At 39.6% G+C, this 14,979-nt stretch overlaps 1 protein-coding gene across 1 annotated transcript in view; it reads right to left on the bottom strand.

Annotated features, from left to right (window-relative positions):
* Window positions 1-11,288: 11,288 nt before the first annotated feature.
* Window positions 11,289-14,979, bottom strand: part of IBTK (inhibitor of Bruton tyrosine kinase) — a 45,557-nt gene continuing 41,866 nt past the window's right edge. The window contains exon 28 of the mRNA XM_040058154.1: window positions 11,289-12,678. Within this exon, the coding sequence (XP_039914088.1) occupies window positions 12,553-12,678 (126 nt within the window). The 3' untranslated portion in view covers window positions 11,289-12,552. The remainder of the gene's footprint in view (window positions 12,679-14,979) is intronic.

Genomic DNA, 14,979 nt, shown 5'->3' with positions numbered 1-14,979 from the left:
TGTTTGTTTGTTTGATTTTTAACTAAAAATATCACAATCCAAGCAGGTGCTTCAGTAAAGTGACTGAGAGTTGCAGAGCTAATTGCTGAGACTGTGACATTGCTCTGCGAAAACACATCAACTGAACAAGAACTTTGACCTCACGATCAAACAGAAAACATCACCATCTCAACTAATGGAGAATTTTAAGGCAGGTAGTAGAAAGTAACAGGAAAATAAAGCAGAGGTTTCCAAGTGGGCTTATTTATTATTCTGCCAGACTGGCCCTGCCAGAGAGGAATTCCTCTCTGTGCTCATAAAGACAAGAAACACAGAGAAGAGTTGAGCCAGGTTGAAAGCATCACTTAAAAGATGAGTGGGTCATCAGAAACAAAAGGGTTGTCAAAAGTCTGAGCCACTGTCAGCAGGAAAGCTATTTCTGAAAAGTCAGAATTGCCAAATTCAGCCCACGACACTGGGTTAAGTGATCACGGTACTTGCAGAAGTCAAGTGCCAAAGAGATAATGACAACTCATAGCACTAGCAGCAGGGTTTAGATTTTACAGTTACTAGTTCCAGAGAAATCTTTACAGATTAAAAAAAAAAAAATTAAAAAAAAAAAAAGAAAGAAATAAAGAAAGCAGAGAAAACAGAAGAAGAAAAAAGAAAAACAGAAGTATTTTATGAGCAAGAAGCTGTGTGTGGCTGAGTTGGTGGTCAACCATGACACAAACACATAAACAAGTCAGCTAATCTACCCTAACAGGTGTTTTGATTTTTAAATTTATATTTCAAACAAATATGACAGAGGGAAAAGTGATGCAGTCTCCCTGAACAGGCCACTATGTCTTACATAAAGAAACTGAAAACAACTTTCAGGACTTTTTCTTTGGTGAGAACAACATGTGTGAAAGAAGAAGCAGGACAAGGATCCTACACTCTTGTGTCTCACTCCTGTCTCACACAAAACAGGAGGGAACCAAAAGAGTCTCTGTGAAAACTTATCTCCTTGAAACACTTTTAGCAACAGGGAGTGGAGATAATTTTACCCGAAATTTGTTCTGCTTATTAGGAAGCGTTTCCTACCATGGAAGTGAATATGTGCATGAGAAGGAAACTGGCTCCTGATTTCAGTCAGCTCTCCATCCCCCTCTTCACTGCTTACATGCCTGTACCTCCATAGCACTCACCAGAAGTTACTGTAAACTCCATGGCATCTGTCAAGAGCATAAGATGGTTTAACGAGAAAATAATCCTTGCTCTTTTTTTTTTTTTTTTTTTTTTTTCCCCTTTCCTTTTAAAGCCAGCTTTCTGGTACTATATAGTTAGTACTTCCCATTAAATACCATCATAAAACCTTAAAACAGCCCTTGGTAATGTTACTACTGCAAGACCATGTTACAGCTAGTTTAACACATAACACATTGAAATAAATGCAATCTGTTTGGCAGTTCTTTCCTCCCTTTCAGCCTGATCCAAAATACATTATAAACTGATAGAAGGCCAGGAGTGTTGCAAAGGCTCAGGCTCGATACATTACCTCTACAGGCAGAGCTGTAGCACCACACGAGAACACATGAAGAAGGAGCAATACTTTCTGGAGACATTCAAGGCACAGACTGTTTTGGGAAAACAAGGCTGGTAAACTGGTATCTGATAAAGTCTGGGAAGCCACAAGGGAAATACTCTATGTGTACAGCTCAACAGGACATAGCACTCTTTTCATTTCATTTGTAGGACTTTTTCATGACATTTTCCAGTTCTTCCTCACACTTGGGCTTCACAAAACTTAAGACTTAGTTTCTCTCTCCATGAACTGCTCAGCAGGGTTAAACATCCAGTAAGTGAAATTAATCATCATTATGCTGTCAGCAGTAGAATCCAAATGTTATTAAATGAGATATTATTAAAAAGGCAAGCAAGAGTAAAAAAGCCAGTTCTTGAGTCTGTTGGATGTCAGCATATTGCTTCAGAGTCCAAGGCAGCATTACAAACATCCAACTCTGAACACTTCTAGTAAGTTAATTAAAGAAATACTACATTCCTATTCATAAAATCTTCCTTCTTCCGGAATGGACATTGACTGATGTTCTTAATAAATAAAAGATCATCAACTTTTATTCAATGATAAATTTTTCAAATTGCCATGTGTTTGTACTTTCCTGCTTTACCCACTGCATCTCCTCCAGCTGCTATGAGCTATTAGTAATATTTCCAGAATGACAACATGGAACTGTTCTTGTTTCTTCCCAAATGCCAGCACTGACAAAAATGAAACAGAAAGTGACATTTTTAACAGTTTTTACTTGATCCCATCATCCTTGCTGAAAATAAGTGTCGGAATGATAAGGCACAGCATGCTACTCCTACTTGAGTTAACCTATTTTTTTCTTTGACTGAAGTGGGAGGAGACCTTTCATATGCCAGTCCACAATCCTTAACCATAGTAAATGTCTCTATACTTCTCATTTCTCATCTGTAACTTCACTTGGTGTGGGAGTGGGTGGTGGATAGAGCAACAGATATGACAAAAAACCCCAAACCAGCTCCATGGAACAGGACATGAACCAACAAAAACCCCCCACCAATCCTAATCCCATAATCCAAAGAATCCTGAAACATACATCATAGTTTATTTAATATCTGGCCATGATAAGCAGTCCACAGTTGTTTGCAGCACCATATTAAAGAGCAAAATGTAAGTTTGTTATTTCCACACAGCCACATGCCTACAGTAGGGGCAGGTCATGATTCTTTCATGCAAAAACCTTGTGAAGCAGTAGTCTAAAGCAGATAGGTCTACAGAGAACTACTTCGAAAAAACATTTCATTTTTCTTCGGATTTGTATCCAGAGATACAAAGCTAAAGCAAACAGCTTTACAGTCCTCCAGGAGGACCCAGCTGGACTGAGACAAAAATAAAAAAGCAGCAATGAGTTTAAATGTGATAAGGCATAGTACTGGTTTTCAGTCCACTACATTGCTCCTTTCAAAGGCATCCACAACAATCCTTGCATCAGCTACACAGGGAGATAAGGCTCCTGTCCTTTCCTTGCCAAAAAACTGTTGATGCAAAAGTTCTCTTTTCAGAGTTCCCTATCTCCAGTATACCCATCTTACAATAATAAGTAAGAAATGCTATCCAAAGTAGATTGCCTGCATTAGTTCATAGATAGATTTCCTTTCCTATTTAACAACCAAGATTTAAGAGCTTGCTGGACTTTCATATTTCTGTCCCTGCAGTAAAGTTTCTGAGAATCTGGTCAAGACCTTGCTGAAACAGTAATAGCAATGAACAGAATCACAGTAATAGCAATAAATATATATTATAGCATTTGTTAATTATATAGTAATCTGCTTTAAATTATTGTTTAAGGATAATCCTGATCATGTTGACACTCCCTATCAACAATTCCTTTAAGTAAAGCTGGGAAAGACACATGTGGGCAGATGTGGGGGAAGGTGATAAACATGGAAATCTCCTTTCCCACAAATGAAGCAACCGAAACAGGTAAATGAAGATACCATCAGTAAGTGAACTCTGACAGTTTTTTCCACCTAACATCTCAGTGACACAGAAACATGGAGGTAGGTAGGTGGTGAGGCCTAAGATGGATACAGCCAGTAAAGATCTCTTTCACCCATTATTGGTGTCTCATCCAAACCAAAGGGAAGGAAAAGGCAAAGGGGTTCACACCCTGAATAGAGAGAAATGGAAACACTCCTGAGCAAATGAAAAGGAGACAGTGGTACTGAGGCTAATGGTATTGGTTATATTCTACTCACCTGTTCTCCTGAATCACAGAGTATCCTGAGTTGGAAGGGACCCACAAGGATCCTCAAATCCAACTCTTCAATGGCTGATACAAACCCACAACCTTGGTGTTAATAGCACCATGCTCTAACCCACTTAGCTAATCTCAGCAGTCAAATGGTGTTTGTCCCCAAATTTAGGGCCATTCCACTTCAAAGATCCCACTGTTTGAATGGGGCCCTTGAACAGTCAAAAAGGAAAGCTTGTCCTCTAAGTATTCCTAGACACTACAAAGGCATGTACATTCAATTTTCCCTTGGTGAGATAACTAGTTTGCCAAAAGGGAACCCCAGGCTACAGATGAGGCTGCTGTGATTTCCAACACTATGTGACAGAAAGGTAGAAGACAGCTTTATGCTGACCTCTGCAAAACAGAACAGGAGAAAGAGGCTGGAGGCCTCAATTCTTGCTTTGATGCAAGCAAAAGCATTTTATATTACCCAGCTTACAATGAAAATGAAGCTAAAAAATCAAATAATAATTACCACCAAGGTCACAGCAGCATCCAACACACTTGGAAACAAAAGCCAGAGAGGTTCACCTTGAGGTTCCCAGATGATGAGGCAGAGTGCACTGTCAGCATAGCTGACACCAGACTGGGGAGAGTGACTGACACACCAGAGCTTGTGCTGCCATCCAGAGGGACCCCCACAGGCTGAAGAAATGGGCTGACTGGCACCTCATCAACAACACAAACACAAACAACACCAGAAAAAAAAAAAAAAAAATCATTATCAAGATTATGCTGCAGAGGGGAAAATATTTTGTTGTCATATGTTCAAAAGCAAAGAAACAATAAAAGTCCTTTGTAACTAGCTCTTCCAACTCCTCTTTGTGCTCAACCCAAGTTGCTACAAGTGTATCTCAGCAGCCTAGGGGTAGATACTGAAATCGGCAGGGAACTACTGCACAGGCACAGAAATACCCAAGCATCCTGCAAGGTGTTAAAGTGCTAGTAAAGATTTTCTGCGGGATCTTGCAACATCTCGCAAAAAGATTTCATGCAGTAACAAAAGTTTGCACCAGATCAGCAGTTATGTTTATTTTTCAATGGGCTTAAAATCTCTTTTGTCATTTGCCACTACAACTGCATATCACATGAGAAAGAAAACAGAAAAAATACTGAGTTTATAAAGCTCTGGTGAGGATGGATTCCACTGTACCCAAGGTAGGAGCTGCCCTTTGATACACTGGGTGCAATTCTCGGTTTTCTTTGCCTCAAGTCCTTGAGAATCGGCAGGCACCTGCTGTATTCAAGACTGAAAGCACCACAGCTTTCAGAAGAAAACTGTGGAAGCAATTCACAAGCTGACAGAACCAAATTGGAACACCCAGAACTGCAGCCACTGCGCCAAAGCTGTGGGTACTAGTCAGGAGAAAGGCACTTTTGAGAGCCAGCACATACTTACGATGCCTGTGATATGGCGTTTTCTTCTGCTGTGTTTTCATAAAGCCTTGTCAGTACTTAGTTTAAATCCTACTCTACATAGCTCCATTCGGGGGGAAATTTTTAAATCTCCACTCCTTAATGAGCTAAATTTTATGTCATCAATGACTTGTTTGTGCTACAAATTACATGGGGTTTGAAAGCACAACCCAGGAGAAATTAAATTCAACTTCAAAACTACTTGAACATTTTTGAAATTAAGGTGGTCATTTAGGGCTCTGGACCACACAGCTTAATGACTGCTACGCAGGCAAGACTTTTATATGGGAATATTAGTAATATTAGGAATATTTATACTAAGTCCACACCATTAAAAACCAAAACATCACATGCACATGGTCACTGCCAGTTATGGTGAAAGCCTTATAGTTCCTGCTGAAATTGGTGCATTTCTAATGGTTTCAATAGCACTTCACAGAGTAAGCTTGCAGTGCACAGTAGCACATAAACCTTTCCATCTTCTTGTCCACCAAAGATTTATCAATACTAGACCTTCAGTTATTGCTGCTCATTCTGAAGCTGCAAAGGAGCAGGGAGAAAAGGACTAATTAAAACCTGCGGTTTTTTGTTTCTAGGAAAGAAGATGTTGGACACTAGAAGATGAGAATGAATTAAAGGTGGCCCAAAAAATTGCAGCTTGCAACTTAAGATGGGTTTTCAGCCAAAACCTCATTTCTTGATGCCATCGGTGAGAAGAGAGAGTGCCCTGGGAATGAAATTTCCATTTTTTCTTGTGAAGCAAGCGTGTTCTGGTAGCAGATGCACTTGTTTCATAGAGAGGATCAGAGAAAGAGAGGAACAAGTCTTGGCTGAAAGGCATTCAGCCTTTCAGAATTAAACCTATATAGCTGACCCCAGAAAAGTTACAGGCTCTACATGGGACAGGAAAAGAAGGAGAAACTTCCAGATTCTCTTTCAGGACATGACCATAAATGTACTGCATAGTCTTAGACTAACCAACTACTTGCATGTTGACAGCCACCACCTGGAAGTTGGCTAACAGTCCACAGTTAGTGTACCTCACAAATACAGTGAGACGTAATCGTTAACATTTGCAAAGCACATAGATAAAGTTCAGATGAAAAGGTTCACTACCACTGAGTACACAGAGATGGAGGGAAGAGATAACACATTACCTGTATTTGTTGAAGTGGTGCAATATAATTCAATTCTACAACCATAAGCAAATACAGCTATGCACTTGTGCATGCACTCACATTCTCCTTCAGCCCACGTGCTATCAGCTATTTGTGTAACACAAAGATGTGATCCTGGAAACCCTGTCGCACTCGCAGCCAATTCCATCTTTGCAGTATGCATGAACATGGGCAGTATGTCTTGTAAACATCTTAAAATACACATAATGGGAAAAAGATTCTGCACATTTTTCCCTTCTATTGCAATAGAGGCAGTATAGATAAGGCCAGGTGAACAAAAATATCTGTACATGTGCATAAGGAAAACAGAAAAAAAACTTCAATACACCCTTTATACCTTTCTCTTTTTTTGTAATATATCAGTTGTTCCCAAATGGCATGAGCACAGTTCTCATCACCACGTGCTGTGTTCCCATCTACAACATTTGCCAGAAAGGGAGGTCCCCTTCAGAATAAACCTATAAAAGTAGATAAAAACTTGCCCTAGAAGACCTGTCACACTGAAGGCAGTCACAGCTGATGAATCATGGAAGACAGGAGAGAGATGAGCAGGAGGCAGGAGCAAGCGGCTTGTATTCACTGCACAGCTCTCATGACCTCTTCACCGACTGTACAGGGGTTGTAGCCACGCTCACACAGCAAGTACAGCGGCTGTGCTTAAAGCAAAGGGCACCTGGCACCCTCCCAGCCACGTAACCTACAGCACAGGCAGCTATTTCCTTGTAGTCAGGGTCCACTGCCTGACAAATATACGTGACATATTCCTGCAGAAATACAGGATGGTGAAATGACTACGTGAAGAACAAAGACCCCCCCACTCCCTTCTACTTCAATGGCATGCAGTCTGAGGAGACAAATCTGGAAACAGCTTACTACTGTGAGAAATTAGTTGAGAATCCAGCCTCAGGAGTTGTGCTCTCCCTAGCTTCCTGAAAGAAACTTTAAAAGAATATAGAAGGGAGAAAAGAAAAAAAGAAAAAACAAAACAAAACAAAACAAAACAAAAGGAATCTTACAGTACTGAGAATTATATAAAAACTTTTTGTATCCATTTTCCCTTCTCATGTTCTTATATGAGAATTATTCATTAAAATTATGACTTGTTATTATTATTATAAGGGAGGGAACTGACTCCCAGCTTTTCCTCAGCTGTACATTACTACTTGTTAGTTACTACACTACTACTGCATTTGAGAGCAAATGCAGTGGATCTGTTTAAGTCTGCTGTAAGGTCAACTTGCCTTTGTTTGCTTGCTTATCTGTTTTTCATACATCTTTTATGCAAATAAAACAAGAATAAAATCTCCCAAACATACCCAGGCTTTTAACAATTATATTTCCTTCATTATCTGAAAAGGTCATGCATGATTTGGAAGAATTGACCCCAAACATTAAAATTATGTTTTAAAACAACTGTCGATCTACAAATGATTCATTTAAATCAAGATCGAGGAGTGTGATGATCTGTTCTAAACCATCACTTGACTCAGACTTTATCTCCCTGGATCAGTTTCCTCCAAAAAAACTGCAGTTGGACAAGAACATTGTTCTCCTACAAGATTACGAATCCTGTTGAGGGGCCTGACTTTGAGCGAGTACTTCCAGTAAAAAGCATCCTCCAAGATGAGCCACACAACGAAAATGCACTTGGCCCAAAGCAAATGGTGCTCCCATGAAAATATGAACCAAGGAATTCTCCTCCCTCTTTGCAAAGGTTGAGACTAAATTCAGGTACCGTCATGTGCTCTGAATGGAGCTGCAGAGACCCAACCCAGGCAGACACCAGAACCTGGAGAACTCCCCTGCAGCCTTCAGAAGCCATTTCAGGATCATCACAATCCCCTCACCTGACTGCCCAACTCTACTGTCTGTGACCACAACTGCCACACAACACCCACCAAGGCCCAATTTCATGTTTCAGGCTTGAGCTGAAATCTAGATATTGTATAGAAACAGGGCCCTGTGAGCATTTCAGTCACTTGAATCACAGGTGTGCTTTAAGCAACACCTCAATAAACTAGACTGCATTCTCAAAGGCTGATCTAAAGAGCAGACTTCCAGCTTCTATTAGTATTAGTTCCTGCCAGTCCTTATCTGAAGCCGCAAAAGTTTTCTGTTTTCTCATGTTATTCAGGTGCCACAAAAAAAAGGGGGATAAAAGACAGGTCATGCTAAAGAAATAGTATTCCATGTGAGAAATAAAAATAAGAGGGGAAAAAAAAAATCAAGATAGAGACTGAAAGAGAAACAGAGAAATAGAAAAAGGAAAGCAAAACCAGAAAACCCGAAGAACAGAAAGCAAAAAACCGAAGAACAGAAAAAGAGGAAAAATCAGAAAAACAGAAAAGAGAACAGAAAACAGAATTGTTGCTAGAACAACAGACACATCACCTGAGGAGTATCTTCATCTCCAGCACATTCTTCACATCCAACTCCCGTCCTCCAGGCAAAGCCTTTGAGAGCTCCTAGTGCTGAAGGACTAGCGTAATATGAGTCCATGCAGGTGTACGAAAGCTGCTATAAAAATGGCGCTTTTTTGGTGCCAGTGTAGTTCAAGAAGAATTTTATTGGAAGCAAGAACTTTCTAGGTAGAGTTTGTGTCAGATAGCACTCTCGTACAAGAAAAAACAAACACAAGCCATTAGAGGGACTCCTTAAACTCACAAGAACTTCTCTGCTGCATCATTGCTAAAACCCTTTCATTTCAAACATACATTGTGTGTGTGAATTTGTTGTCCTCCTACAATTAATAAAGTTTCTTCTCAAAGTTAGACACCTGAAACACTACAAAAATAGTCCCTTCCCTCTTGCCATTTCAGAGATCTGCTAAGCTAGAGCCTTGACAGGAGGGATTCATCTTTTGTATGCCTCAACATTTCACTTTGACCAGTGTCAAGCACATCAGGCAATAGAGAGGGTAAACATTTCCCTTCAGTTTAAGTAGCAGGCTCTTCAGTGGAGTTTTATAAACTTTTCTTGGAGTAAAAATGGATGGAATAGATTCTGAGATCATTCGATACCTTAACTGACAGTACCTGTTACTACAAAGTAATAGTGTCTCTGGTGACATCCTGGACGTTAAGGATTAAGGGTTTAAGTTACTTTTTTCCAGTGTAAATCTTTTACCTTTATATTTAGAATATGACTTAACAACCCAGTGTTCTCTTCTGACTTGTCTTTACATCAGAGCTAGCAATTCTTTGGGTAAGGAGGAGAGTTCAGGCTACCAAGGGGCTGCAGAACAAAATTTCAATTACAGAACAATCAACGAACACAATCTAAGTTGAACACTGTCAAAAGAGCTCAGAGTCTCTTTTTGTATTACTAAAAAAAGAAAAAAAAAAAGAGGGGGGGCAGGCATGGGGACAAAAATGGACACATTTGAAGATCAAGTGTTCATTTTAAAATATGCAGCTAACATATCCTATTGCCACCTAGAAATGATGCTAACCACAGGGTGGGGCATGGGAAATTCAGTTAGAAAACATATGGTAGGAAGGTATCATCATGATTTATAACACAAGGTATATTAAAAAATTTAGTATTTTTTTTTGTCAATGCTGTTCTGTGAAAGGTTGCACAGTCAGTCCTTATACGAAAATTCCATTCAACAATATTGTCAGATTAGTCACTAACAACAACCTCTATCCTTGAGGAACAAAAGTAGCAAAGGTTCTATCATTGACTGAAGTCTCCCACTTTACTTACATTTTCATTTCAATGCACAGTGCAGAAATACATTCCCCAAATACCTTGACATAGTAACAGCAAGTCCTGAAGGTAGTGCAGTATTATTAAAACTTTAAATTTTTTTCTCCATTTGAATGTAAAAAAATTGCAAGCTTTGCTTATCCCTCTATGTTTTAAGAAGCTACTGAAGTTGGGGATAATGAATGACGCAGGAGAAAAGACAAAATGCTCAGAGTTGTTCAAGGAAACTGTTTCAGAGGATGGTTCATTTGTCTTTGAGATATAACTAATATTTCACTAGATTCCTTTTGTTAATCTTGTACTTCTTACACTAAATAGCTACAACAGATCTCCTTGAACTTATATATCTATATGCTAAATATTGTTTTTTACTGCAAATTCTGATGTGCAGCATTACGTCCACTAGAACCTGGAAATTTAACCTTGTTTTGATGCAAATTAAAGGGTGAACACACTAACAAGCCCAGAAATGACAAAATGTGATTAGAGCTGAATTCATGTTCAGCATAACAAAAAAGGCCACAAAGTTGGGCATCCGAGCTAAAAAATGTCAGCCTTCTGTGACACATTTTAGCCTTAATAAAGCTGTTCTACCACAGCAATTTAGTGTTCTGAACTCCAGAAGAGTGGTGCACTGATAATTCCTCACTTTTTTATGAAGATTATATGTAATCAGTGATGATACCTAAACAAACTGTGACAATAAAACCACAACTTGAAAGCAGTCAAGCTCCTTGGCATGGTGGAAACATCAATGCTCTCAAAATTTCAGGATAATGAGATTTTTCAACGGCATATTTTAGAAAAAAAAAGGAAATTTGCAAATTTATGATGATTTTACATTTGATAACAAATTAGGTTCCCACCTGGAAAGGCCTGCTGCTTCTATAGCTGTTTCTCACATTACATAAGCTTTCTTTTAAACCAGAGCTAGTTTCAGCAGGCCCTAAGGCCCTTTAGTACATCAAGTAAAGCCCTTAATGCAAGTATTATCATCAGTTCAGTGAATGAATTACCAGTAGAATTCAAAACAGAATTAAAACCTACATCTTTTCTTGCCTGTGTCGCTTCAAAATGTCTACAGTTCTTGTTTCTGACACAAAAGAAATACTTATTGATTACTCCAGTTACCTAAATCATTGATTATATATAGATAGCACATAAAAGTATACTAACTTCATATAAATCAAGATTTTACTGTTTATTGCGGTTTTTTACAATTTTTGTAGGGCATTTTTTTGGTGCAGCATGACCTGAAATCATTAAGACATATCTACTTCACTTTTTTCAGGATTTTTTTATCACACAGTGATCAATTCTTTACATTCATTTTCTGTAGATGTCTCCATTCCAGTTTTCCAGAGTTTATGAGTACTGACATTACTGAGGAAGTACAAGTTCAAACACATCTATACAAACAAGACAAACTAGACAAAATATTGCAGATAAGGCTACCTTTTTTTTTTTTTTTTTTTTTTTTTTTTTAAATATCTATAAATTTGTTTCAACCAGGCACAGAGAACTTTGGAACACAATATTGAAAGCCACCTATGATAATCTTTGCAGCTTAGGCGTTTGCAAATTTCCCAGTCAAGCACTCGCCCCTGTAGCTTCAACAACATATACAACATTTATTTCCTCAGCACTTCAAGTGAATCATCCCCAAACACAGCGGTTCTAAAAACAGTATCACATTTACCAGAGTAAGACTATAGATGGGCTAATTAAGTGGCACCATGCTCTCTTGAGCTGTGTGCTTCACTTCAAGACAGAGCTGGCTGCTCCAAGGCCAGGCTCACTCACAGCAGTGACAAACATGCACAGCTGAGCCAAGCGCAGGCGATGGCCAGGCACAGAGCACAGCCTGGGGCACAACAGGGAAATGTGCTGGCCACAGCAGCCAGAGAACCAGGACTTGCACAGGTAACTTAAGAAAAACTTCATTGCCAAACTGTACTTTTGCACGAAGTTCAAGCACAAACTTTTTCCCAACACTCTAAATTTGCAAGAAAGGTCTGAAGGACACACCACTCCCCAAACTTTAAAAGTGTTTAATTCTGCACATCCAATTCCACATTAAATCACAAAATAAACACTTGTTTAAACTTCTCACCTGTTAATTTAACAAAAAAACCCTTAAAACTTAAGATTAGCAAATACATTCCCAATCGACAGCCTCATGTAACATTACTAATTATATGTGTCATTAAAGAAATGCTCTCAAAACATACATACAATAGATATTGTGGGTAAAGGACACAGTGAACACATTATTTCATTCTCTCTAACAAATACCTAGTGATTACGGGCAGTGTTTTAATGCTGATGTTAGAAATTACATGATCCTTATTATTCCAGTCCTGTTTTACTTGTAAGAATTACAATTTCAAAAGTGCACATACAACTGTGAGAAATGTGGAAGGGAGGGCTGTGAAGAGTACCAATTAGTGCTTGTGCCACATAGGTGCTGCTATAGGTCCCTGTGGAGCCCTTTCAACGGTCACAAATTCTTCAGGGTTGCCAAAAGCTTCATAGTGGACTAGCAAGTCTTGAATAGCACACTCCTCAATCTGGAAGGGAAAAAAGAGCATGTATGTCAGTGTCAGGTCTACATTTACACCAGAGGCATGGTTATGAGCTGGCTTTACTGGTCCTGAATGTATCAGATCTCCTAATCAAGAAGGAGTAGATGCATTCTTCAGATAACTTGAAGAAACCTCATGCTTTCAGGCGTGCTCCTCACAGGAAACTTGGGGCACCTTGATATCTGCTGAAAAGGCAAGAGAGCTGGACACAAGCACTCTAAGACATCTCCCCACTGGTAAAAAATTCTTAACACAGATGATCAAGGAAGACATTCTGATGGATCTCATGTTTTCAAAAAAAAAAAAAAGACAGGTCAGGGACGTGAAAGGTGAGACGTTGGAATTCAGGATCCTGAAAGCTGGGAACAAGAGAAATAGCAAACAACTTGGGACTTCCAAGGAGACTATGAAGGCATCTGCTTGATCCCCAGAAAGAAGAAAGGTCCAGGACAGCTGGTTGATTTTAAAGATCACCTCAACCAAGCTCAAGAACAGACCATGCCAATGAGCTTCCAAGCCAATTAAGAATGGCAGGAGGACTGCACAGATGAAAAAAAGAGCTCCTGACAAAGCTTAAACAAAGAAGAAGCATACAAGACATAGAAGCAGAGAAAAGTGACACAGAAGCAAAACAGAGACACTGTGTGACCACATAGGAAAAGAATGAAGAGAGTCAAAGCCCACCTGTAGTGGAATCTGGCAAGGAACATGAAGGGCAACAGAACATGCTTCTACAGCAGCAAAAAAGACAACATGGATTGACTACTTCCACGAATGAAAAAGACATGGAAAAGGCTGGGGACCTTCATCTTGGTCTTAAGCATAAAGACTGGTCTCCAGCAATGCCTGGCTCTGGAGATCAGAGCCAGCCAAAATGACTGCAAGACCACACTCAAAAAAACCTTTGAAAAATTGTTTTTTCAAAAATAAGGATTGATTCCTGAGGACTAGAAAGAACCAAATGTCATTCCTACCTTCAAGAAGGGCAAGAGGATCTGCGTGACCATTAGGTGATCACCAGGAAGGTGGTACAGCTTAAGTGGTAACTAAGAGTTCAAGTGGACAAGCTTAAGAACAGATCTCATAAATGCAATGTGAGACAGACTGAAAACTGGCTGAACTGGTGATCTCAAAGGGTTGTGACCATTGGCACAAAGTCCAGCTAGAGGCCAGTAACCAGCACCAACACTGAGACTAGGGCCAGTATTGTTTAACATCTTCATCAGTTACCCACAGGAAGACACACAGTGCACCCTCAGCAAAGTTATATGCAGTAGAGAACTGAAAGGAGTGGCTGATAGACCAGATGGTTGTACTGCCACTCAGAGAGACCCAGACAATGTTGGAAAAGTGGGCTATAAGGAATCTCAAACAATCAAGGAAGTTTGAGAGAGGGAAACAAAGTCCAGCTCCTGGGAAGAAAAACCCCAGACACCAGTACACACTGGGAGCTGACAAGCTGGAAAGCAGCCTAGCGTAAAAGGAGCCAGGGTCTTGGTGGACAATTTAACCTTTCAGCCAGCAGTACACTTATGTGGCAAAGAAGGGTGACAGTCTCCTGTGCTCTATGAGGGACAGCATTGCCAGAAAAATTAGATAGATGACACTTCCCCTCTACTCAGCACTGGTGAGACACACTTGAAGTGCTGGGTCCACTTCTTGACCTCCCAGGACAGGAGAAACATGGATATAATGAACAGACCAGTGACATGGCATAAAAACGATGAAGAGCCCAGCACATCTGACACTGAGGAGATACTGAGCACATTGCTCTTGTTTAGCGTGGATAAAAGGCTTAGGGTGATCTTATAAAAGTGTATAAATACCTGCTAGGAGAGAATAAAGACAACTGACCCATGCTCTTCTCAGTGGTACCAAAAGACAGAAGAGGTAATGGCCACAGATCGAAAAACTTGCATTTAAATCGAAATGCATTTAAATGCAATCGAAAATTGCATCTAAAAATCTTTTTGGGGGTGAGAGTGGTCCTTGGAAGAGGTTTTCTGGAGAGAGACCATTAGTCTTCATCCTTGCAGATAATCAAATACTGCCTGGCCTTGAGAAACCTGTTCTAAACTGACCCTGCTCTGAGCAGGGGTTTGGATGAGACAATTTCCAGAGGTTCCTTCCAAACTCACCTATTCTCTGATGCAGCAAGTACATTTATCATGGACTCACCAGTTTCAACTTTAATAGAGGCCTACCTTATCAAAGAGCAGTGTGAAGTTATTATTAAATTATATTTAATATCATTATGTAAATAACATAATGCAAATACATAATTAA

Source organism: Hirundo rustica, chromosome 3, assembly GCF_015227805.2.
Source record: "Hirundo rustica isolate bHirRus1 chromosome 3, bHirRus1.pri.v3, whole genome shotgun sequence".
In the NCBI taxonomy this organism is placed as follows: domain Eukaryota; kingdom Metazoa; phylum Chordata; class Aves; order Passeriformes; family Hirundinidae; genus Hirundo; species Hirundo rustica.
This window is presented reverse-complemented; position numbering and strand designations above follow the sequence as displayed.